Source organism: Carcharodon carcharias, chromosome 31 (assembly GCF_017639515.1).
Source record: "Carcharodon carcharias isolate sCarCar2 chromosome 31, sCarCar2.pri, whole genome shotgun sequence".
Taxonomy (NCBI): domain Eukaryota; kingdom Metazoa; phylum Chordata; class Chondrichthyes; order Lamniformes; family Lamnidae; genus Carcharodon; species Carcharodon carcharias.
In genome coordinates, this window is record NC_054497.1 from 28264140 (window position 1) to 28288495 (window position 24356).

The 24356-nt window shown below is 44.7% G+C and overlaps 1 protein-coding gene across 4 annotated transcripts in view; it reads left to right on the forward strand.

Annotated features, from left to right (window-relative positions):
* The window catches only part of zc3h7bb (zinc finger CCCH-type containing 7Bb), an 89796-nt gene that overhangs the window by 60328 nt on the left and 5112 nt on the right, over positions 1–24356 (forward strand). For all 4 annotated transcript variants that reach the window (XM_041177889.1, XM_041177890.1, XM_041177888.1 and 1 more), the window contains 8 exons: positions 547–752; positions 4890–4990; positions 6619–6800; positions 9445–9521; positions 16018–16151; positions 19035–19140; positions 21460–21568; positions 22227–22360. In XM_041177889.1, coding sequence (XP_041033823.1) covers positions 547–752; positions 4890–4990; positions 6619–6800; positions 9445–9521; positions 16018–16151; positions 19035–19140; positions 21460–21568; positions 22227–22360 — 1049 coding nt within the window. The remainder of the gene's footprint in view (positions 1–546; positions 753–4889; positions 4991–6618; positions 6801–9444; positions 9522–16017; positions 16152–19034; positions 19141–21459; positions 21569–22226; positions 22361–24356) is intronic.

Below are 24356 nucleotides of genomic sequence, written 5' to 3' on the forward strand. Positions count from 1 at the left end.
CACAGCACAATTTTGAAGAAGATCATGGCCAGTATCCCTCAACCAACACCCAGAAACAGATGATCAGATCTTTTATTTCTTTGTTGTTTGTGGGACCTTGATGTGCACAATTTGGCTGCTGCATTTCCTGTGTTACAGTCAACATGACTGCACTTCAAAAACATTTAATTGACTGTAAAGTGCTTTGGGGGCGTCCGTGAAAGGAACTGTATAAATGCAAGTGTTTCTTTTTACAGGTGAGTGATGATATTTGGGGACAGGAGTAAATATTTACATGAGATTTGTGCTAAAGATTGGCAGAGAGGGGGATGAAGCTATTCTGCTTTCTGTGGTGGAGTATCTTACCAACGCTCACAGTCTATGCTCACACATGAATTATAGACACTGGACAGCACACCGAAAAATAGTTTGTTTCAGCAGAATTAGAGCCTTCTGCAAAAAAGAAATGAGGAAATTGAGGGACTGCAGGGGTAGAGGAACAAGTTTACAACGTGCACCGCAATCTAATCATAATGGTGATATTCTTCAATTTGCTTGTTCACACAGATATTGCTAGTAAGGAAGATTGCAAGTATGGGGATCAATGTACATTTGCTTACTGTCAGGAGGAGATAGATGTTTGGACGTTGGAACGTAAAGGAGCCATAAACCGCGAGCTACTCTTCGATCCACTGGGGGGTGACACACGACGCAGCCTCACAGTAACTAAACTACTGAAGGAACATCTTGGCCAGTTCATGTTCCTTTGTGAGGTGAGATGGTGTAACACATCTGGCAGTCTTTTAACGGCAGCACCTCCCCAGACCAGACAACAGCCATTGCCACTTCGTTTACGCAGTTAAATTAAAGCCTCAACTTTAAAATTCTCAGGCAGGATTTTCCGGCCCCAACACCGGCAGGCATCATCGCGGGTGGGGCAGGAAAATTTGGAGAGCTGCTAAAAGTCAGCGGCTCTCCAAATTTTCCCATCCTGCTCACGACGATGCCCCACAGGCATCAGAACCAAAAAGCCCTGCTGCTCTTCCTTATTTTCAGATCCCTCCAGAGCCTCGCCCCTCCTGATCTCTGTAACTTCCTCCAGCCCTAAATCCTTCGAGACCTCTGCACTCCCTCCAATTCTGGTGCATCCTTGATTTCAGTCGCCACATAGATGGCCATGGAGTGTCCTGGAATTCCCTCCTGAGACCTCTCCATCTCCCCACGTCTCCTTTTAAATTCTACCTCTTTGACCAATCCTTTTGATCTGTTGAAGGGTCATGAGGACTCGAAACGTCAACTCTTTTCTTCTCTGCCGATGCTGCCAGACCTGCTGAGTTTTTCCAGGTAATTCTGTTTTTCTTTTGATCATCTGTCCTGATATCTTCCTTTATGCTTCAGTTTCACAATTTTCTTTATTGGATGAACTCTTCCAGAGTACCCTGGGATATTTTGCGAGTTTAAAGGTGCCCATATTGAGCTATGACATGGATTGTACAGCCCTGAAACAGGCCAGTCGACACAGTTGATCCATGCCAATGTTTATGCTCCACACGTGCCTCCTCCCACACATCTTCACTTTGTCCTGTCAGCATATCCTTCCATTCCTTTCTTTCTCCCTCATGTACTTATCTAGATTCCCCTTAAATACTAGTCGCCTTAATACAAATGACACAAAATTATTTCTGTGCCCAAATACCAAAAATAGGTAAATGTACCCTGTGGTCCATTGTGTATTCTGTTAATCGGCCTTTGGAGTGTCTTCAGAATGTGCCCAAAGGTAACACTCAGAATTACAGTCTCGGGCTCTTTGCCATGCTAAAAACAGCTCCTCCCTTGTCCAGTTTTTATATCCAGTTAAATATTTGACCATGCCTTCTGCACTATTGCTCACATCTGCCTGACTAAGCTGTCTCAACCCATGATCGACAAATCTCTACAACAAGACAATCTTCCGATGCCATTGTCTTTGACATTTTTATTTAATTGTCAATGTTTTAGCACAAAATCTTTCTCAGTGGCTTTTCCATTTCCTCCAACTTGCATACACTTCCTTAAAAAGCAAATTCGTGGGAAAGGGCACATAGAAACATTCAGCCCCTCAAGTTTGTTCTACCGTTCAGTGCCCCTCAATACTTTCGCTAAGCAAAAATCTTATCAATCTCAGGTTTATAATTAATTATTGGTCGAGCATCAATTGCTCTTTATGGAGGAGAGTTCCAAACCTCTACCACCCTTTGTGTATAGAAGTGTTTCCTAATTTGGCTCTAATTGTTAGACTATGTCCCCTAGTCCTAGACTCCCCAACCAATGGAAATGGTGTCTCTGTATCTCCCCTATCTTAATATGTTGAAAACTTTAATCAAATCACCCCTTCATCTTCTAAATATCAAGGAATTCAATCCTAGTTTATTTAATAAAAGCAAAATACTGTGAATGCTTGAATCTGAAATAAAAACAGAAAGTGCTGAAAATACTTCACAGGCCGGGCAGCATATGTGGACAGGCAAGCCAAAGTTAATGTTTTGAGTTGAATATGATTCTTCTTCAGAATAGTTTACTTAATTAGCTTATTTAATCTCTCCTTGTAATTTAATCCTTGGCGTCTGGGTATCATTATGGTAATTCTATGCTGCATGCCCTCCAACTCCAGTATATCCTTTCTAAGATGTGTGGCCCAGAAGTGCTGTCAGTACTGCAGGTGTGGTGTAACCAGAACTTTTGTGTATCCGTGGATCATCTTGATGTAAAGACCAATATTTTGCAAGTGTGACCTGTTGTTGGCACCCTTCCATCCTCAAGAGATGGTACACACGCATGCACACACACACACATCTGGGCTCTTCATGTGGTTTGCGTCTGCTTCCAAGTGATCTGTGGGCAATTGTGCTCCGGCCGGGTGCCAAGCAGCTGTAGCCACCGGCCATTGTGGTGGTGCACGCCAGCCCACGGAGGGTGTTCCAAGTTCCCTCTTTCACCAGCTAGGGACACTCAGGTGTACTAATCGATGTTGCACATCAGCTCGCAAGCATCCCTGCAGCGGATCCTTGGGTGCCCCACTGGCTCCAGCTACCTTACCATTATAGAGGATCGTTGGGTATGTGACTACCTTCCATCCTGCAGACATGCCCTATCCACCAAAGCAGCCTCCATCTGATTAATGCCAACACATTTTGGAGCTGTGCCATGAGAGGACTGCTGCTTTCAGTATTTTGCCCTGCCGGGATGTACCCATAAAATGCTGGGGACAACGAAGATGGAAATTATTGAGCTTCATTTCCTTTACAAATCCATGCTGGCTTCCTCTGATCAGCTGAAATTTTTCAAGGTTTTCAATAACCTTATCCTTAATTATAAATGCTAGTAATTTACCAGCAATAGATGTTAGTCTAACTGGTCTATAATTCCCTGGTTGCCCTCTGCTATCTTTCTTAAATAATGGAGTGACGTGCAGTTTTCCAGTCTAAAGCAATGGTTGCCAAATCAAGAGAACTTTGAAAAATTAATTAGGGCATCTACAGTGGTTCCACTTCTTTCCTTTAAAACCTGAGTGGAGATTGGCTACTCACTTATGAACATTACATAATTGACAGGCAGCGGAAAAAAAATCAGCTAATTGATTGAACCTTTCCCACACCTCAAGATGGCTAGAGCTTTGTACCAGACACTTCCTCTTTCCTCTCTCTCCCTGCTCCCACAGCCATGTAATCTCCTGGGAAAGAGCAAAAAAGGGAAAATATAGTGTGGACAATCCCTCTCTGACCTCCTCCAGGTGATAAAAACCAGCCCAGGAGATTGCATGGACCAAGTTTCATCTGCAAAGACCCTTGTCTTCAATATGACTTGATATCTACCTCAGCCAAAAAGTAGCCCAGCTCCACCTTGAAGGCAGAGAAACAGCACCCACCACCTCAACATATTTCAGAGGCTCAGGGCTTTCTGAGAAATGAAGAACTACCCAACACCCAGTCTATTCCCGCTGTTTTCCAGGGAAGGTCATTGGAAAAGAAAGGGAATTAATAACTTGCCAGAAAGTACAATAATTGCATCTGCTAATTGAATAGCACAGCAGTTACTACACTGTGTGCATGGAATCCTGCCATCCTATGAGGAAGTATTAGAGAATGTTAACCCGTACACTCCAGAGGGATCCTTCAGGGGAGACTTCATCAAAGTGTGTAACATCAAAAAATGATATGGATAGGTTGAATCAGAATATAACTTCAAGGCCGGTCAGGTCACTAGGGTAACAGAAGAAAACATTTAACAAAGTGCAAAGTAAGCTATAAAATATTTGGAATAACTAACCTGGTGGAATAATGGAGTTAAAAGCATTAAGAAAATTTGGAGTACAGTTTAATAGCAAGTTGAGAGCAAGAGTGGTGGTAGATAAGCTGTGGAGGCTGGATAAATGCAAGAGGGAGAAAGCAATGGAAAACAACGGTGATAGGGTGAAAAGAAGAGGGGTTGGGAGGAGGCTCATTTGGAGCATAAACCATTGACCAGGTGAGCAGAGTGCCTGTTACTGTATCTTCTATATTTAAACCAGCTCGAGATATTGGCCATTCGGAAGCAATTCTGATGGCTCAGAGGTGAAAGCTCCAGCCATACAGTCAGTGAAAATCCCACGTTCAATCACAGATCTGAGCTCTACAACTAGGGAGTTGATAATTGGTAAAAGTTGATGCTGTTCACACATACAGATCACACTGTACATTCAATCTAAATTGCCTCTTCTGATTCTTGACCTTTTCCTCACGTCCTTAAATCAGTAGCTGCCAAGTTTAAAGGTCACAATATCCTGTATCTCTTTCACCTTGAGTGGGTAGTTAAAACCGGAACCAAATCGCCAACTCTGTGTCCAGTTCGTAGTGTATCAGCCTCTCATGCTCTGCCTGTTCTTTCTGTTGCAGGAATGTTTTGACAGCAAGCCCAGGTTAATAAGCAAGAAGGCTAAGGACAACGCATCAGTCTGCTCTAATCTAGAAACTAAGCACAACTTTGAAGAGAATAAGTGAGTACACAAGAAACCTTCAAGGAGCTCCCTAACGTTCTAGTGGGTAAAGATAGCCCATTATTAAGCTATACAGCCTGGAAGATCCCAAGTCCAAATGCTGGTTTCTGTTGAGTTATATGATGACAGTCAGGGCAGCTGGAGTGTTGCCTGCTTCATCAGTGTCCCTGAGCTAGAAGGTGAAAATAAATCAGCCAGCCTTCCCTGCTGCTTAGTACTTTGCAGTGACCCTTCTTGGCTCATGTGCATGTGGTCACATCGGGGGCAAGGAAAGGATTGGACTGTGGTTGAAACGTTTGCTGCCACTCACCATCCCAAGTTAACACATGGGGATTCATAGAGTGGTACAGCACAGAGGGAGGCCATTCAGTCCCATCATGTCTGTGCCCTTTGAAAGAGCTCTCCAATTAGTTTCACTCCCCTGACCTTTCCCTATTGCACTGCAAAGCTTTTCCCTTCAAGGATTTATCCAATTCTCGTTTGAATGTTACCACTGAATTTGCATCCACCATGCTATCAGCAGTGTATTCCAGATCACCATCAACTCTGTTTTTTTTACAGATCACCTTAATTTTGTCTCCTCTGGTGATCAACCCTTCTGCCAGTAGAAACACTTTCTCCCTGTTTGCATGGGAGCACAGTCTCAGCACAAGGGGCCAATTATTTAGGACTGAGATGAGGAGAAATTACTTCGCGCCATGGGTTGTGAATCTTTGGAATTCCCTACCCTAGACGGTTGCAGATGCTCCATCATTGAATACATTTAAGGCTGGAATAGACAGATTTTTGGACTCTCAGAGAATCGAGGGCTATGGGGAGCGGGCGAGAAAATGGAATTGAAGCCCAAGATCAGTCATGATGGTATTGAATGGCAGAGCAGGCTCAACAGGCCATATGGTCGACTGCCTCTATTTCTTATGTTTGCATGTTCTTGTGCTCAGTTAAAATCCTTCAGAATTTTGAAACCTTCTATTAAATCCTCCTCTTAACTTTCTCTGCTCTAAGGAGAACAATCCCAGTTTCTCCAATATCTCCACAGAACTGAAGTCCACCATTCTGGTAAATCCCTTCTGCGCCCTCTCTCCTAAAGTGTGGCACCCAAAATTGAACACAATACTCCAGCTGAGTGGGAGGTTTAGGGTAACTTCCTCACTACTCTATTCCTCTATAATAGCTACTTGAGCAGGGTACTGGAGGGTGACTTTAACCTGTGGAAATGGAGCCCAGCCAGCCTTCAATAGCATGGAGGAGAAAATTGGCAGATAACTTTTTGTTGAAGATATTGATAGGTTTTTAGTTAGGTAAAGGTTAAGGAACCAAGGCAGGTGGATAGAGGTAAGATTAAGAGCAGTCATGATCTTACTGAATACTGGAACAGACTTGAGGGGCTGAATGGCTTATTCCTGTTCCTGTGTTTCTAAATGGAAATAAAATAGCTTATAAGTATCACTGAAACTTATTTTACTAGGTAAGACAAGGGTTATAAGGGCTACAGAATGAAGGTGGGTGTATGAAGTTAAGCTACAGATCAGAGTCGAGGGGCAGAATGGAATGAAATTAGTTCTAAATGGTTCTGAAACTTCACTTTTACGAGGTATATATTTATTCCCTATGTGGTTCTAACCCAGGTGCCTAGTCCACATGTTGTGTGCCACAACAGTTAAGTATTCCAAGATCCGCCAATTCCAGGACCACTGCCTGTTTGATGTGTGCCGTCATGAGGTGCGTTACGGGTGTCTACGGGAGGACAGCTGTAACTTCGCCCACAGTCTCATCGAGCTCAAAGTCTGGGTGATGCAACAAAGTTCAGGTACACCAAAGGAAAACAGAAGCATAAAAGCAAAATACTGCGGATCTGAAACCAAAACAGAAAAACTCAGCATCTGTGGAAAGAGAAACAGATTTAACGTTTCGAGTCCATATGGCCCTTGTCCAGACTGCCTGACCCTTCTTCAGGCTCTGAAGAAGGGCCATACGGACTCAAAACGTTAACTCTGTTTCTCTCTCCACAGATGCTGCCAGACCAGCTGAGTTTTTCCAGCGTTTTCTGTTTTTGAAAACAGAAGCATGTTGTTTTCTGCCAGCCTATTTATACAAAAAGTTTGAGTGGGTCCACTAGAAAGCATCAAAACTAATTTTAAAGAAAAGGCCAGTTCATTTTGTGCCTTTTTAATTTTCCCTGACTTGGCACTGGAAATTTACAAGCACCCGCCAATCTACAAATTTCCTTTGCCAATGGCAATTAAACTCTGATTGTCCTCTGTTTATTTATTCTGTGGCCTTTAAACATTGCTCAACCTTAGCAGCAGAATATTACGCCATGTTATAAATGTAAACAAGGACCTGTGGTCTTCATGAGAACAACTTTTCCTACACACTCTGCACCTTGATTGGGAAGAATTGCAAGATCTAAGCTGAAACCTGACCACTTTTTTTGTTTCTGTGAGTCTGGAGTCTGTTAGGATCTATATGGATGAGGCCGATATTACCAGTCCTTCTCTCCCAGGCAGCATAACGAGCAAAGAATTGACCAAACGTCAACTGATTGGTTGAATGGCCAGCAAGCCTGAGATGGCTCCAAATGCACGGTGGAACAGCCAGTAGGATGCACTGGAGTGTGTTGCAAGCCAGCATCATACCAATGAGTTCCTGCCCCACGACCCATTATCCATCCATTATTCATTGTCCCTGCTAGGTTGTCTGATACCAAGTAATTTTTTTTTATTCTTTCACGTACTGTGGACATCACTGGCAAGGCCAGTATTTGTTGCCCACCCCTAATTGCCTCTGAACTGAATGGCCATTTTTGGAGATAAAAGCAAAATACTGCGGATGCTGGAAACCTGAAACAAAAACAGAAAATGCTGGAAAAATTCAGCAGGTCTGACAGCATCTGTGGAGAGAAAAAAAAGAGTTAACGTTTTGAGCCGGCATGACTCTTCTTCAGAGCCATTTTTAGAGGGCAGTTGGGAGTCAGTTACAACACCGGAGACCAGGTGGTAGATTTCCTTCCCTACAGGGCATCATGTCACCATCACCTGAGGCTAGCTTTATATCTAAATTTAAATTCCAGCAACTGCCATGGTGGGATTTGAACCCTTGTCCCCAGCGCAGTAGCCTGGGCCATTACTAGACCAATGACGTTACCACTACCCCGCTGTCTCCGCTAAGGATGGGATGAAGCTTTGCTGTGAAGTCTTCCATGGTGAAACAGGTTACCAAGGTTCATACAAAGGCGAAATACTGCAGATGCTGTAAATCTGGAGTAAAAACGGAACACGCTAAAAATGCTCAGCAGGCTTGGCAGCCTCAGTGGAGAGTGAAACAGAGTTAACATTTCAGGACTGTGACCTTCCATCAGACGTTCTGAGTATTTCCAGCATTTTCTGTTTTTATACCAGTGCTCCTGGATGGGACTCGCACATTAAGACAGGCCACTCAGCATCACAGAATTGTTACAGTGCAGAAAGAGGCCGTTCGGCCCATTGTGTCTGCGCCAGCTCTCCAAATGAGCAAATCATTTTGTGCCATTCTGCCTTCTCCCCGTAACCCTGCACATGCTCCCTTTGGATGCTTCAGTTGAACTTGCCTCCATCATACTGTCAGGCAGCACATTCTAGACCTTAACCACTCGCTCTGTGAGAAAACTTTTTCTCATATGCTTTTGCTTCTTTTGCCAATTACTTTAAATCTGTGGCCTCTTGTTCTCGATCCTTCCACCAATGGGAACAGTTTCTCCCTATCCACTCTGGCCAACCCATAATGATTTTGAATCCCTCTATCAAATCTCCTCTCAGCCTTATTTTCTCCAAGGAAATCAGTCCTAACTTCTCCAATCTAATTAATTTGCTTATCCCTGGAACCATTCTGGTGAATCTTTTCTGCACTCTCTCCAATGCTTCACATCCTTCCTAAAGCCCAGAACTGGATGCAATACTCCAGCTGAGGCCCAACTAGTGGCCCATACAAATTCAATATAACCTCCTTGCTCTTGTACTCTACACCCTATTAATAAAGCCTAGGATACTGTATGCTTTATTAACTGTGCTCTCAAACTGTCCTGTTACCTTCAGTGACTTACGCACATATATATACTCAGGTCTCTCTGCTCCTGCACACCCTTTAGAGTAGTCCCCTTTATTTTATATTGTGACCCCCCATGTTCTCCCTACTAAAATGAATCACCTCACTCCCCTACATTTAACTTCATCTGCCATTTGTCCACCCATTCCACCAACTTGTCGATGTCCTTTTGAAGTTCTACATTAACCTCCCCTCAGTTCACAGTGCTTCCAAGTTTCGTATCATTCTCATTTTGAGGCAGCATCTGTAGAGTGAAACAGAGTTTACGTTTCAGGCCAGTGACCATTTTCTGCTTTTATTTCAGATTCCTCGCATCTGCAGAATTTTGCTTTGGCATTGTAATGACCCATCGTCCTCTTTTTATCTTGCAGGGATCACACATGAAGAGATTGTGCAGGAGTCTATGAAGCACTGCCTGAGTTTGGAAGCAATTGCGAGCAGAACACAGGTACATTGCAGCCAGAGACTAGGATGAGAGGCCAGGGCCATTTCATGGCTTGTTTATCCATGACAACGGCAACTTGTGTTGGTACAATGTCCCAGGGCGGCCACAGCTGCATTATTAAACAAAATGTGACATTGAGGGGATGGTAGGATGTGTTAGTTCACAGAAGTAGGTTTAAAGAGCACCTTAAAGGAGGAGAGAGAGGTGGAGAGGCACAGGGATGGAAATCCAGAACTTAGGTCCAAGGCAGCTGAAAGCACAGTCATCAGTGGTGCACCAATGAAAATTGGAGGCGTGCAAGAGCATGCGTTGGAGACTTGTAAATCTCATAAGATCCTAATATGTGATATTAAGTAAAATTTCAAAATTCCACAATAGGCACTTGGTAGTAAAGAACTTGAGTATTGCTGGAGTATGCTTATGTCACGCTTGCTCAAAGCTACATATATGAACTTTTCAGGTAGGAGGAACATGTCCAGGCATTGTGCCTTTTTTGATTAAACATTTGCTTGGGGGACAATAGTTCCCCGGTGCAATCTCCATCTCCATGGCAACACCTTGACCAGTCAATTTGTCAACCAATCAGCACCCTTTTCTCATACAGTATAAATTGTTGATCCCTTTGAAATTTGCATTCTTGGGTCTGTCCTGATGACTGCAAGATGAAAAGATTTGACAGCATGTCTCCTCTTTCAGCAATTCAGCAATAAGTCAAGACATTTAGCTCATTCACAGATTACTGATCCCAGGGATAAAACGTTTCCCAGCTCCTTGCCCCTGACTCTCTTCCATACAAAGGAATTGAGCAATACCTTTGAGACCAGATTCAAACGTTACCAACATTTCTCCAGCACCTATCCGGACTATAGGAAATAAATGAATGTACAGCAGTGCACCTTAAAATCAATTCAGATTCCGTGAAATTTGACCTGGATTAGGTTTTATTGTAACAATTTTGCTGCTATCTTCTGTGAAAAGTGCACTGTGTTTTTAGTGGGGGGTGCTTTGTTTCCTTTTTAAAGAATTGAAGTACATCTGCTCCCTTTCCTTGTCTCCCCCACCCTCCTTTTTCTTGCATATTCTCTTCACACAAGCCTCCCAGTCCCCCACATGACCTGTGCTCATTTTGGCTGTTACTCCTTCCAGCTCTCTACCAATACTGCCCTTCAGCCAGGCAGAAACTATATTTTTGGAATGCAATCACTATTAAGAAAAGGATGGATTGTAAAACATTCATACAGCTCCTTTTGTAACTTCAGAATGCCCAAGATCAGTTTTACAGTCAGTTCAATACTTTTGACATGCAGTAGTCTGATGTAGTATAGGAAATGTGTCAGTCATTGAAATCTATTTCATAGAGAATTACTTTGAGTGTACACACAGAAAAAGGCAATTCGACCCAACTTTTTAAAAATTTTCATTTATGGGATGTGGGCGTCGCTGGCTAAGCCAGCATTTATTGCCCATCCCTAATTGCCCTTGAACTGGCTTATGCTGATGTTTATGCTCCAAACGAGTCTCCTATTTACTTCACCCCACCATGTCAGCATATCCTTCTATTCCCTTCTCCTTCGTGTGTTTATCTAGCTCCCCCTAAGCTATTTATCTCAAACGCTCCCTGTGGTAGCAAGTTCTGTAATCTAACAACTCTCTGAGTACAGTTTCTCCTGAATTCCTTATTGGATTTATTAGTGACTCTTATTTATGACCCCAGTTCTGGTCTCTCCTGCAAGTGGATATAGTCTCTACGCCTACCATATCTTAAAGACCTCTACCAGGTCATCCTTCAGTCTTCTGTTTTCTAGAGAAAAGAGTTACAGCCTGTTCAGTCTTTCCTGATAGGTATGACATCACCATTCCGGTATCATCTTTGTAAATCTTATTTGCACCCTCTATAGTACCTCTATATTTTTATAATATGGAGATCAGAACTGTTCACAGTATATTTAAGTGTGATCAAACAAAGATTTACATAGGTTCTCTGGGTTTCAATTCTGTCCCTCTAGAAATGTACCCCAGTGTTCTGTTTGATATATTTTATGGCCTTATGAACCTGTGTTCATTATTTATAGTGGTTTTTATATTTGTATCTCCATATCATTTGGCTACTCTACCTCATTTACACCAACACTGCGCTTGGCAGCAGGGTGGGGTGGGGAGTAAAATTGGGTTCATGGTGGTGACGTCATGCCCATCACCTACCTGCCTCTACTAGTATTTAACAGCCGCAGGGGGACGCATAGGCCATGTGACCTGGCAGCTTTTTTGCAGGCTGAGTGGGGGTCCCTCCTGTTTGGCACCCTTTGCCCAATGGAGCCCCCACCTTGATGGTATTCCGCCCCCCCAATCGAACCTTGTCCTCCGCCGCCTTTACCTGACAGGCCCTAGAAAGTTCCCCACTCACCTTTGAATCTGGCTCGATGGATCCTGTGCCCCTCGCTCAGTCCCAGCAGTGGCCACCACTCCCAGTGGCTCTGCTGGGACTAGACAGCTGCCAGTAATCTGATTGGCCAACAGCTCTAAGAGACAGAGCTTCCTCCCAGATAGGCTTCAGGTGAGACTTCTACTCTGCTCAATAGCTCGGAGTGACCTGGCCAAATAGAGGCAGGTCCCGCCGCCACCTCCCCCCCCACCCCGGCCCAACTTTTAAGCTGGAGTGCAAGTCCGCCATTTCCATGCAGAATCCAGACCCTTTATTACATAAGAAATAGGAACAGGAATAGACCATTCAGCCCCTCAAGCCTGCTCCACCATTCAACAAGATCATGGCTGATCTTCTTGTGTTTTGATTTCCACATTCCCATCTACCCCCAATAACCTCTGATTCCCTTGCCTAACAAGAATCTATCTACCCCGTCTTAAAAATATTCAATGACCCCACCTCCACCGCCTTCTGAGGAAGAGAGTCGCACAACCCTCTGAGAGAAAAAAATTCTCCTCATCTGTGCCCTAAAAGGTTGACCTCTAATTTTAAAATAGTGCCCCCTAGACGAACTTGTTTTTGATATCCACTTTGTCAAAGCCGTTCAGGATCTTATATACTTCAATCAAATCACCCCTCACTCTTCTAAACTCCAATGGAAGCAAGCCCAGTCTGTCCAACCATTCATCATAAGACAACCCACTCGTTCCAGGTATCAATCTAATAAATCTCTTCTGAACCACCTCCAATGTACTTGCATCCCTTTTAAATAAGGAGACCAAAACTGCACAAAGTATGCGAAGTCCGGTCTTACCAATGCCCTGTATAACTGAAGCATAACATCCTTACTTTTATGTTCAATCCCTCCTGTAATAAAGGATAGCATTCCATTAGCCTTCTTAATTACTTGCTGTACCTGCATACTAACTTTTTGTGACTCATGTACTAGAACACCTAGATCCCTCTGCACCTCAGAATTATGCAGCGGTTCTCCATTTAAGTAATACTCTGCATTTTTGTTCTTCCTGTCAAAGTGAACAACTTCACATTTTCCCACATTAAACTCCATTTGCCAGATCTTTGCCCACTTACTCAACTTATATCTATATCCATCTGCAACCTCCTCATGTCCTCTTCACAACATACTTTCCTACCTATCTTTATGTCATCTAAAATTTAGCTACCATGTCTTCACTCCCTTCATCTAAGTCATTGATGTAAATCATAAAAAGTTGAGGCCCCAGCACAGGCCCCTGTGAGACTCCACTCATCACGTCCTGCCAAAACGGAAAAGACCCATTTATGCATACTCTCTGCTTTCTGCCAGCCAGCCAGTCATCTATCCATGCTAATATGTTACCCTCCTACACTAAGTGCTTTTATTTTCCATAATAACCTTTGATGTGGCACCTTATCAAATGCCTTTTGGAAATCTAAGTACAGTATGTCTACAGGCTCCCCTTTACCCACAGTGCATGTTACTTCTTCAAAAAACTCCAATAAATTGGTTAAACATGATTTTCCTTTCAGAAAACCATGCTGACTCTTCCCAACTGCCTTGAGCTCTTCTAGGTGCCCAGCTATAACCCCCTTAATGATCGATTCTAACAACTTCCCCACAACAGACATCAAGTTAACTGGCCTATAGTTTCCTGTTTTCTGCTTCCCTCCCTTCTTGAATAGAGGGGTTATATTTGTTACTTTCCAGTCAAATGGAACCTTTCCAGAATCTAGTGAGTTTTGGAAGATTAACAGCAGCACATCGACTACCTCATTAGCCATCTCTTTTAAGACCCTAGGATGTATTCCACCAGGACCCGGAGACTTTCCCACCCACAGCTCCATCAATTTGTTCGGTACTGTTCCCCTAGTGATTTCAATTTCACCAAGATCCTCTCTCCCTTTCACCTCCTGATTTGCAGCAATTACTGGAATGTTTTTGCATCTTCTATAGTGAACACAGAAGCAAAATATTTGTTTATTTCTTCTGCCATTTCTTTATCTGCTATTACCCCGCCCCCCCACTGTTACTTTCTAGAAGACCAACACTCACTTTACTTATTCTTTTCTTTTTTGAATACCTGTAGAAACTCTTGCTATCTATTTTTACCTTTCTAGTTATCTTTCTCTCATACTCCAATTTCTTTCTCCTGGTTAACCTTTTAGACATTCTTTGCCGTTCTTTATATTCTGACCAGTCATCTGTCCTGCACTCATCTTTGCAGATTTGAATGCTTTTTCCTTAAGTTTGATGCTTTAGTTAACTTTAGTTAACCACGGATGGTGGGTCCTCCCCTTAGAATTTTTCTTTATAATAGGAATGTACTTATTCTGAATGCGCTTAAATATCCCTTTATATGTCTGCAACTGCTTCTCTATTGATCTATCCTCTAGCCTTGTTTCCCAGTTCACTTCAGCTAGCTCAGCTTTCATCCCCACATAGCTGCCCTTATTTAAGTTTAAGATACTAGTCTGAGACCCAATCTCCTCCCTTTCAAACCAAATGGAAAATTCAATCATATTGTGGTCACTGTTACCGAGGGGTGCCTTTACTCTGAGGCCATTGATTAATCCTGTTTCATTTTCATGAGATGTGGGCCTTGTTGACTAAACCATCATGTATTGCCCACCCCTAATTGCTTTTGAGAAGGTGGCGGTGACGTGCTTTCTTGAACCGCTGCTGTCCATGTGGTATAGGTACACTCACATTGCTGTTAGGGAGGGAGTTCCAGGATTTTGATGCAGTGCCAGTGAAGGAACAGTGATAGTTCCAGGTCAGGATGGTTTGTGGTTTGGAGGGGAACTTGCAAGTGATCGTATCTCCATGTCTGCTGCCCTAGTCCTTCTATCCGGTAGAGGTTGCAGGTTTGGAAGCTGCTGTCAAATGAGCCTTGATGAATTACTGCAGTGCATGTTGTATATAGTACACACTGCTGCCACTGTGCGTCAGTGGTGGAAGGAGTGAATGTTCAAGTTGGTGGATGGGGTGCCAGTTAAGCTGGTTGCCTTGTCCTGGATGGTGTTGAGCTTCTTGAGTGTTGTTTGGGCCACACTCACCCAGGCGTGGGGAGTATTTCATCACACGCCTGACTTGAGCCCTGTAGATGGTGGACAGGCTCTGGGGTGTCAGGGGTTGAGCTACACACCTCAGAATTCCCAGCCTCTGACTTGCTTTTGAAGCCACAGTGTTTATATGGCAGTCCAATTCAGTTCCTGGTCAATGGTAATCCCTCAGGTTGTTGATCGTGGGGGGTTTCAGCAATGGTAATGCCATTGAATGTCATGGGGAGTTAGTTAGATTCTCTCTTGTTGGAGATGGTCGTTGGCCGACACTTGTGTAGCACGAATGTTACTTGCCACTTGTCAGCCCAAGCCTGAATATTGTTCAGGTCTTGCTGCATTTGGACATGGACTGCTTCAGTATCTGAGGAGTTGCTAATCGTACTGCATGTTGTGCAATCATCAGCGAACATCCCCAATTCTGACCTTATGATGGAAGGTAGGTCATTGATGTATGAGGAACTCCTGCAGCGATGTCCTGGGAATGAGATGATCCAACAACCACAACCGTCTTCCTTTGTGCAAGGTGTGCCTCCTACCAGTGGAGAGTTTTCCCTTGATTCCCACTGACTTCAATTTTGCCAGAGCTCCCTGATGCCACACCTGGTCACTTGCGGTCTTGATTTCAAGGGCACCCACTCTCACCTCATCTCTTGAGTTCAGCTCTTTTGTCCATCTTTGGACCAAGGCTGTAATGAGATCAGGATCAAGTGGCCCTGGCAGAACACAAACTGAGCAGCAGTGAGCAGATTATTGCTGTGTAAGTGCCTCTTGATAGCACTGTCGGTTACACCGTCCATCACATTGCTGATGTTCGAGAGGAAGTTGATGGGGTGGTATTGCTGTTGGATTTGTCCTGCTTTTTGTGGACAGGACATACCTGGGCAATTTTCCATGTTGCCCCATCAGGAGCCCAGAAAGGACAGCTTGAACCTTCCTGCTCTGAAGATGGGGAATTGCTGGCTGTATTTCACTTGGCGGATTGGTCCTGATTAGTCTGTGTTCTGATTGGTTGAGGTGCCATCCGGAGCTGGCAAGGTATCCTCGCTGGGCATGAAGATGAAGTTTGTTTGTAGCCAGTGCTGGAGGAACGGGCAGGTCGTTGAACCGGACAAGAGCCTCAAGTACTGCAGTGCCAAAATACGACACGGGTCAGTCCACTTTCTTTCACTTCGACTTTTCATGGAATGGGTGGAGGGCAGCGGGAGGGGTGGGAAGCAGGGTAGTTCCTGATGAGGGTGCTGGTTATGTAGTATAAACATGCCTGGGAATGCTTTGAATTATGCACATAATGAGGGGAGTCACAGGATAGCCCGTGTGAAAATGTTGGTGCCGCTGGGGCAGGTGGAATTTCTGGGGTTGGGGTTAAGACAATATCTATTAGGAATGTATTAATAACCCTGTGGCCTCTCACCCTTTTTCCAATTTCTTCTCCCCCTCACCCCGCTCTCTGAGCACCTTTGTTTCTTCCATGTGTACTCTCTCTTTCCCCCACCCAACTCACCCCCTTTCTCTCTCTCCCCTCTCTCTTGCTTTCTCTCTCTCACATTCTCCCACTCTCTCTCGCCCTACCCCCTCCATTTCTCTCCCCCACTCTTTTGGCCTCTCCCGCTCCCACCATCTCGCCCTCCCCTCCCACTCTCGCCCTCCCCTCCCACTCTCGCCCTCCCCTCCCGCTCTCGCCCTCTGGCCCTCCCGCTCTGGCCCTCACGCTCTCGCCCTCACCCCCTCCCGCTCTCGCCCTCACCCCCTCCCGCTCTCGCCCTCTCCCACTCCCGCCCTCGCCCTCTCCCCCTCCCGCTCTCACCCTCTCCCCCTCCCGCCCTCGCCCTCTCCCCCTCCCGCCCTCGCCCTCTCCCCCTCCCGCTCTTGCCCTCTCCCCCTCCCACTCTCACCCTCTCCCCCTCCCGCCCTCGCCCTCTCCCCCCCCACCCTCTCCCCTCCCGCCCTCGCCCCTCTCCCCCTCCTGCCCTCTCCCCCTCCCACCCTCGCCCTCTCCCCCTCGCCCTCGCCCTCAGCCCCTCCTGCCCTCTCCTCTCCCCCTCCCTCTCTCGCCCTCTCCCCCTCGCCCTCTCCCCCTCCCGCCCTCACCCTCAGCCCCTCCTGCCCTCTCCCTCTCCCCTCCTGCCCTCGCCCTCTCTCCCTCCTGCCCTTGTCCTCTCCCCCTCCCGCTCTCGCCCTCTCCCCCTCCCGCTCTTGTCCTCTCCCCCCTCCTGCCCTTGTCCTCTCCCCCTCCCGCTCTCGCCCTCTCCCCCTCCCGCCCTCGACCTCCCGCCCTCGCCCCTCTCTCAGTCCTCCCCCTCTCTTACTTGTTTGGGATATGCTCACACTGTGAGGGCTGATTAGCTTTGTTCCAGGCTCACCTTTGCACTCTCACCACCACCTCCCCTTTTCAGTCGGAGCCACTGAAGTGTTGGGATCCTGGTACTGACCACCCGGCTGTCCTATAGCAAAGCCACTATGCAGTTCACACGTGAGCCAGAGAATGCAAGTGTTCACAGGCTATTCAACTGGGGACTGCAGTGCATCCGATCACTAACTATCTGTGGTTGCTATAGGGTGATTATAAGTGGCACACTGGCTGATCCCTAACCAATGATTGCTGAGTGCAGAGAATGGTGGGTTGAAACTGATAAACCCCTGGTCCATGTAGCTCACTGGATGGTGAAGCCTTCACTGGTCAACTGGTGCACTCAATGGCAAAGGATATAGATGCAAGTTGAGGTTTATGAAATCATAGAACAGTGCATTTTGCCCATCATGTCTGCACCTGCTCTTTATGGGGGAAACCCAAATAGTCCCACCAATACCCCAAACTCTTTTCCCATATTCCTGCAATTTTTTTCTCCTTCAAGTATTTGTCCAATTCCCATTTGAAGGGCACTATTCAATCTGCGTCCAACACCCTATGAGGCAGTGCATTCCAAATCCTAACCATTTGTTGAATAAAATGTTTTTCCTCATGTCGCCTCTAGTTCTTTTGCAATCTCCTTAAACCTGTACCTTCTGCTTGCAACCCTTCAGCAGTTATAAATCATTGACCTTTATTTATCCGGTGTAAAACCCTTTGTTATTTTAACCATCTCTCTCTCTTCCTAGCCTTGTGTGCTCTACAGAGAGCAACTCCAGCTTCTCCAGCCAATCCACAGGAACCTAGGGACAGGAGGAGGACATGCATCATGAGATCATGGCTGACCTGTGACCTAACTCCATATCCCACGTCCCTTAATACCATTGGCCAACAAAAATATACCAATCTCAAGTTCAAAATTAAGAATTGATCTAGTATCAATCGCCATTTGTGGAAGAGAGTTTCAAACCTCTACCACCCTTTGTGTGAAGAAGTGTTTTTAATATCATTCCTTGCTCTAATATTTTGACTGTCTACCTAGTTTTAACCTGACCAATGGAAATAGTTTCCCCCTTTCTACCCCATCTGTTCCCTTTAATCTTAAAAAAATTAATAGAATCACCCCTTAATCTTCTAAATACCAGGGATTGCAATCCATATCACTGTAATCCCTCATCCTGTTGAAGTTTTTAAGAATGAGGGGTGATCTTATTGAAACATATAAGATTCTGAGGGTACTTGACAGGGTGGATGCTGAGACTGGAGGAGACTGGAACTAGGGAACACCGTTTAAAAATAAGGGCTCTCCCAATTAAGACTGAGATGAGGAGAACTTTTTTCTCTGAGGGTTATTAGACTGTGAAATTCTCTTCCCCAAAGAGCAGTTGAGGCTGGGTAATTGAATATATTCAAGGTTGAGTTAGGTAGATTTTTAATTGACAAGGGAGTCAAGGGTTATGGGGGGTGCAGGCAGGAAAGTGGAGTTAAGGCCACAATCATATCAGCCATGATCTTGTCAAATGGCTCAAGGAGCTGAATGGACTACTCTTGCCCCTAATTCTTGTGTGCTTCTGTATCCCTGGAACCCTTCTACTGCATCTCTTCTGAACCCTCTCCAAAGATGTCATGTCCTTCCTAAAGTGTGGTGCCCAGAATGGTGAACGTTCCTGTTCTTTCTGTGCAGATGGACCAAGGAGCGGCGGGTAATGTTGGTGATGTCAAATGAACGTAAGAAGTGGGTTGCCATCCGGCCTTTGCCCTCCTGCAGAAACATCCCTCAGCAGTACGATGTGAGTAAAGGAAAACACAAAGAACTTGCCCTCCTAGTGACTTTTTTTATGACCTTAGGGTGTCACAAGTGATTTACAGCTATTAAGTCGTTTTGGAAGTGTAGTCACTATCATAACATAGGAAAAGCAACAAATTTGCACGCAGCTAGCTCCCACAAATAAGAGTATGATAATGACCGGATAATCTGTTTTTCTGATGTTGGCTAAGATATAAATATTGGGCTGGAGACTGGAAAGAACTCCCCTGCTATTCTTCGAATAGTGCCATGGGATCTACAGAGAAGACAGTGTGATGGACAGAATTTGTGTGTTTTCTCACTACCTGTGATCAGTGTGTTTGTACGTAAAAGGTTTGTGTTTTCTTACCCTCAGAGTGCTTGTTCCAATTTAAATAATCCCAACAGCAAGTTTTGTGAGTTTTTTTTATAAAAGAGCTTATTTATTGTTAAACACTTGCCCTGAAAATTCAACGTCTCACTCACTCAGTTCACGCACAAAAAGATTAGATACAGATGACAATTATAATTTATGATTGTCTCAGTCTCTTTCATGGCCGGCCTGTGGTTTCTTAGATGAGTTGATGCTTTAGTTGAAGTGAATGTCTTATAAAGCAGCTTCTTATGGTCAAATTTCCAGGAGGTTGGTTCTCAGGTGAACTCGAAGTTGGAACAGGGAGTGTGGGGGGGCGGGGGAGAGTCTTTCTCCCACTTTTAAGGTATTGCTGTTTATTATCTTGGTTGTTTGGTTGACTTGCTGGTTTAATGGCTTTAAGATGGAACTCTGTCTGTAAAACAGCTTCTTACTGTTATTAAAAGCAGCGAATAAAATGGCTTCTTCACCATGTGACTTGTACAACTTCAGTCTTCTTTCCAAAAATTGGTGGTGTGTTGATTACACATCCTGTATTGTTCGACACCTTGAGATTCACCCAGCCTAATTTGGATGAGGGCCAATGGAAGGTCAATTGAACCCATTCACATTCACCTAACACACGTGGAGTTTCAATGTATTTTTGTTCATGGTGACGCAGGAAATCGAGTCAGCTGGAATGCTATAGTTCTTTTGTTGATGGTCCACCCTGAAGTAAAGGGATGTGTGAATTCCTTGAATGGCTGTGAATGTCCATATTTAATTTGGTATTAGCTTGAGACTCAGGACAGTCTGGAGCTCAGAATGCCAAGGGTTACAAGATTTGCAGCAGGCACTTTAATAGTCTTGTTTGTGTTCAAAATGTTAAGTATTAAATGATAGCTCATATTATACTGGAACATGACCACATGTCTCACCTGAAGGATGGTACTTCTGACAGTGTGGTATTGGCACAGTAGTGCACTGGCGTGTCAGCCTAGATTATGTGTTCAGGTTTCTGGAGTGGGACTTGAACACGTGATCTTCTCCAAGGTGAGAGTGCTACCCACTGAGACAAAGCTTACACCCAGAGTCATCTGGGAGTGTGATGATCACACTGTTCTAATGGCAAATTAGATTTTTTTTTTATTCATTCATGAGATGTGGGCTTTGCTGGCTGGGCCACCATCCTGACTTGGAAATATATCACTGTTCCTTCACTGTCACTGGGTCAAAATCCTGGAACTCCCTCCCTAACCAGCACATGGACTGCAGCAGTTCAAGAAGGCAGCTCACCACCACCTTCTCGAGGCCAACTAGGGATGAGTAATAAATGCTGGCCCAGCCAGCGAAGCCCACATCCTTTGAATGAGTAAAAGAAAATTTCCCTTTATTGCTCTGGAGAGATGCTAAAAGTATTAAATATTTGGAAGAATTTGCCTAGCAGGTTAGTTGAGACAGAAACATCAGGGACAATAAGAATGTAGCTGGACCTTACAATGGACGTGAGAAAGCAGCTCCAACATGTCGAGTTGACTGTTGTGGTCAGTCTCTTTTTTTGTGGCTGTGTTCTGGGCCATGCTGTTTGCATTGATGTACAGGCAATGCAGGGGAGAGGAGTTGTGATCAGTGCACGACTCGCCCAGCATTCTGCCAGTCAGTGGCAAGTAGACCGTGTGGTCCTCAGCTATATGCTTAGATTCCTGAGTCACAAAGATCGAGTTCACCTGAGCATCAACCTCCTGGAAATTTTACCACAAGAAGCTACTTGAAGTCATCTGGGTCCAGCCAAACCAGAAGTTCCCACAGTATCACTGATCACTCCAGTTTCTCTTAGGTTCAGCTGCCTTTAACTGGCCATGCTAATAGCGATGCTGGAGGCCAGGTTTTGGAGTCTGTCTCTTATCCAATGCTCAGCATTCACTATGCAATTAAATACTCAAAAATAAAACAATCTGCTTTATTTTCTAGTTGTGTACACATGTTGCAAAGGGAAAAAAGTGCCAGTATGTTGGAAACTGCTCATTCGCCCACAGTTTTGAGGAGCTTGACACCTGGACGTACATGAAGGAAACCAAAAGTAAGTGGATTTGTTTTGTATTAACTGCGTTGTAATTTTTTTTTAACCCCCTTAATTTTCTCCCTTTCTCTCCTGAAGCACTAACTGTTGATGTTTCTGCCCCATGAGCAGTAGTAGCCCCTGCTATGTTGTCAAAGTATCCTAGTGATGCCCCAAAACGCTTTACAGCCAGTGCAGTATTTCTGAAGTGCAGTCATTGTTGTAGCATAGGAAACGTGGCAGCCAATTTGTGGACAGCCAGCTCCCACAGACAGCAATGTGAAAAATGACCAGGTAATCCATTTTAGCGATGTCGGCTGAGGGATAAATATTGGTCAGGACACCAGCTCTTCTTTAAAATAGTGCCATGGGATCTTTTGCACCCACCTGAGAGGATGTCGGTTTAAAATCCCATCCAAAAGACTGCATCTCCAATAGTACTGCACTCTCTTGGTACTGCACTGGAATGTGAGCCGAGAGTGGGACTTGAACTTGCCACCTGCTGACTCAGAGGTGAAAAGTGCTCCCACTGAGCCACAGCTGACAACAAAAATATTCTTTCGGTAAGCCCCACAGTAGAAACCCTCTCCCATTACTGATGCTTTGAGCACAGCACTTTGAAGCTGAAATTCAGTACACTGCTCCAGGTATACCGAGATTTGACTTGTCTTCCATGCAGTGTATGACATGCAGCAGGTGTATGAGATGTGGCTGAAGAACCAGAAGCCAATGATGACTGGCGAGCCCACGGAACTCACCACCAAGCAGAGCGAGAAGCAGATCCACATGCCCACTGACTATGCTGATGCTGGGGTACGTATGAGAACTAAGCTTCTTGGAGCAATTTCATTAAAGAAGAAAAATAAGTTGGATCCCAACCTTTAGAGGTTCAAGTATTGATAGGACTCTTTCTGTTGAAGATGACGGCAGGTTGATTATGAAAGACCTGAGGTGCATTATGTTCTGTAACTAATGATAGAGGGATCTGGGTGTCCTCGTAAATCACAAAAAAGTCAGCATGCAGGTACAGCAAATAATTAGGAAAGCAAATAAAACATTGGCCTTTATTGCAAGGGGGATTGAATATAAAAGTAGGGAAGTCTTGCTACAACTATACAGGGCATTGGTGAGATCACACCTAGAGTATTGTGTACAGTTTTGGTCTTATTTAAGAAGGGATATACTTGTATTGGAGGTGGTTTAGAGAAGGTTTGCTAGGCTGATTCCTGTCATAAAGAGGTTTTTTTTTGAAGAAAGGGTGAGCAGGTTGGCGGGATACTCTTTAGATTTTAGAAGAATAAAAGATGATCTTATTGAAACATAAGCGATCCTGAGGGGGTTTGACAGGGTAGATACTAGAGGATGTTTCCCCTCATGGGGAAATCTAGAACTAGGGGCACAGTTTAAAAATAGGGGGCCTCCCATTTAAGACAGATTAGGAGGAATTTCTTCTCTTGATTTTCATTAGTCTTTGGAAGTCTCTACCCCAGAGACCAGTGGAGGTTTGGTCATTGAGTTTATTCAAGGTTGAGTTGGACAGATTTTTGAATTACAGAGGAGTCGGGGATTATGGGGAACAGGCAGGAAAGTGAAGGCCAAGATCAAATCAACAGTTGGATGGCAGAGCAGGCACGAGGGACCCTATGGTCTACTTCTGCTCCTATTTCTTATGTAAGTCAGTGACGTTGGGAATACAAATGCTGCACTGGGCTTTAGTACCTACAGAACATGGGGTAACATCTGGAACTCCCAGGGCAGAGCACTGCACTGCACATGGGGAGTGTATCATTGGGAATCGCAGGCACACAGCCTGCGTTCTTCCATCCATTCCACCGAGCAACCTCTGCCAAAAAGTGGACGTTGGCTACGATATCTCTGCAGTGGGATGACTTGTGAAGTATCATTGTTTTAACCTCGTATGTAAGTAATGGACGTTCGGGTTTGTGCCTGAACGACACCATGAGCGGAATTTTACACTGGCGGGATTTTATGGTCCTGCTGTGACAGGGCTGTAAAAGGTCACCCCACGTGTGTGAAATTGTACTGCAGCAAAGGGGGGGAATTGGTTGAGGGGAAACACTTGCTCAAAAAAAAGATTTTCATTTTAATGGTGCCGTTCGCAACCTCAGGTCATTCTAAAGCGCGTCACAACTAGTAAAATACATTCAAGGTGTAAACATTGTTGTAATGTAGGAAACACAGCAGCCAATCTGCATAGCAAGCTCCCACAAACAACCCTGTGATAATAACCGGATTTATTAGTTTTAGTGATGTCGATTGTGGCTAGACCTCCCCCTCCCCCAACCATCCCCCGCTGTTCTTCAAAATAAGTGAAATAGTGCTTTAGAATCTCAGTTTAATGTCTGTTACAACGGGTCCCCAGGCGAAGCCACCCCCACAATCTTTTAACTTCCGAATAGGACCCCAGTTTTGTTATGCTCCCGGGTGAAGAGGAATGAGCTGGCTCCCCTTTATTCAACCCCCTCAGTTGGTCGCAATAAGCTTAATTTAAAAGGGATCCCTTCCCCCATGGATACCTGTCCCCAGTCCAAATGTATTTTTTTTTTAGAAGGAGCCAATTTAACCAGGCTTTCTTCAGCCAAAGAAAGAGTAAGTTTATTAGTTACTAAAAACCCAAGAAAAATAATATAAACGCAACATATATACACAGATCAGAAGTGAGAAGTTAAGAGTCCAAATAAACGTTTTAAAAGATATACGAATCAGTCTTTGGCCTATCCGTGAGCCGTAGCTGGCAAAATGCTGTGTCCATTAAGTTGCATGATTCCGGTAGAGCTGACTTTGGCAG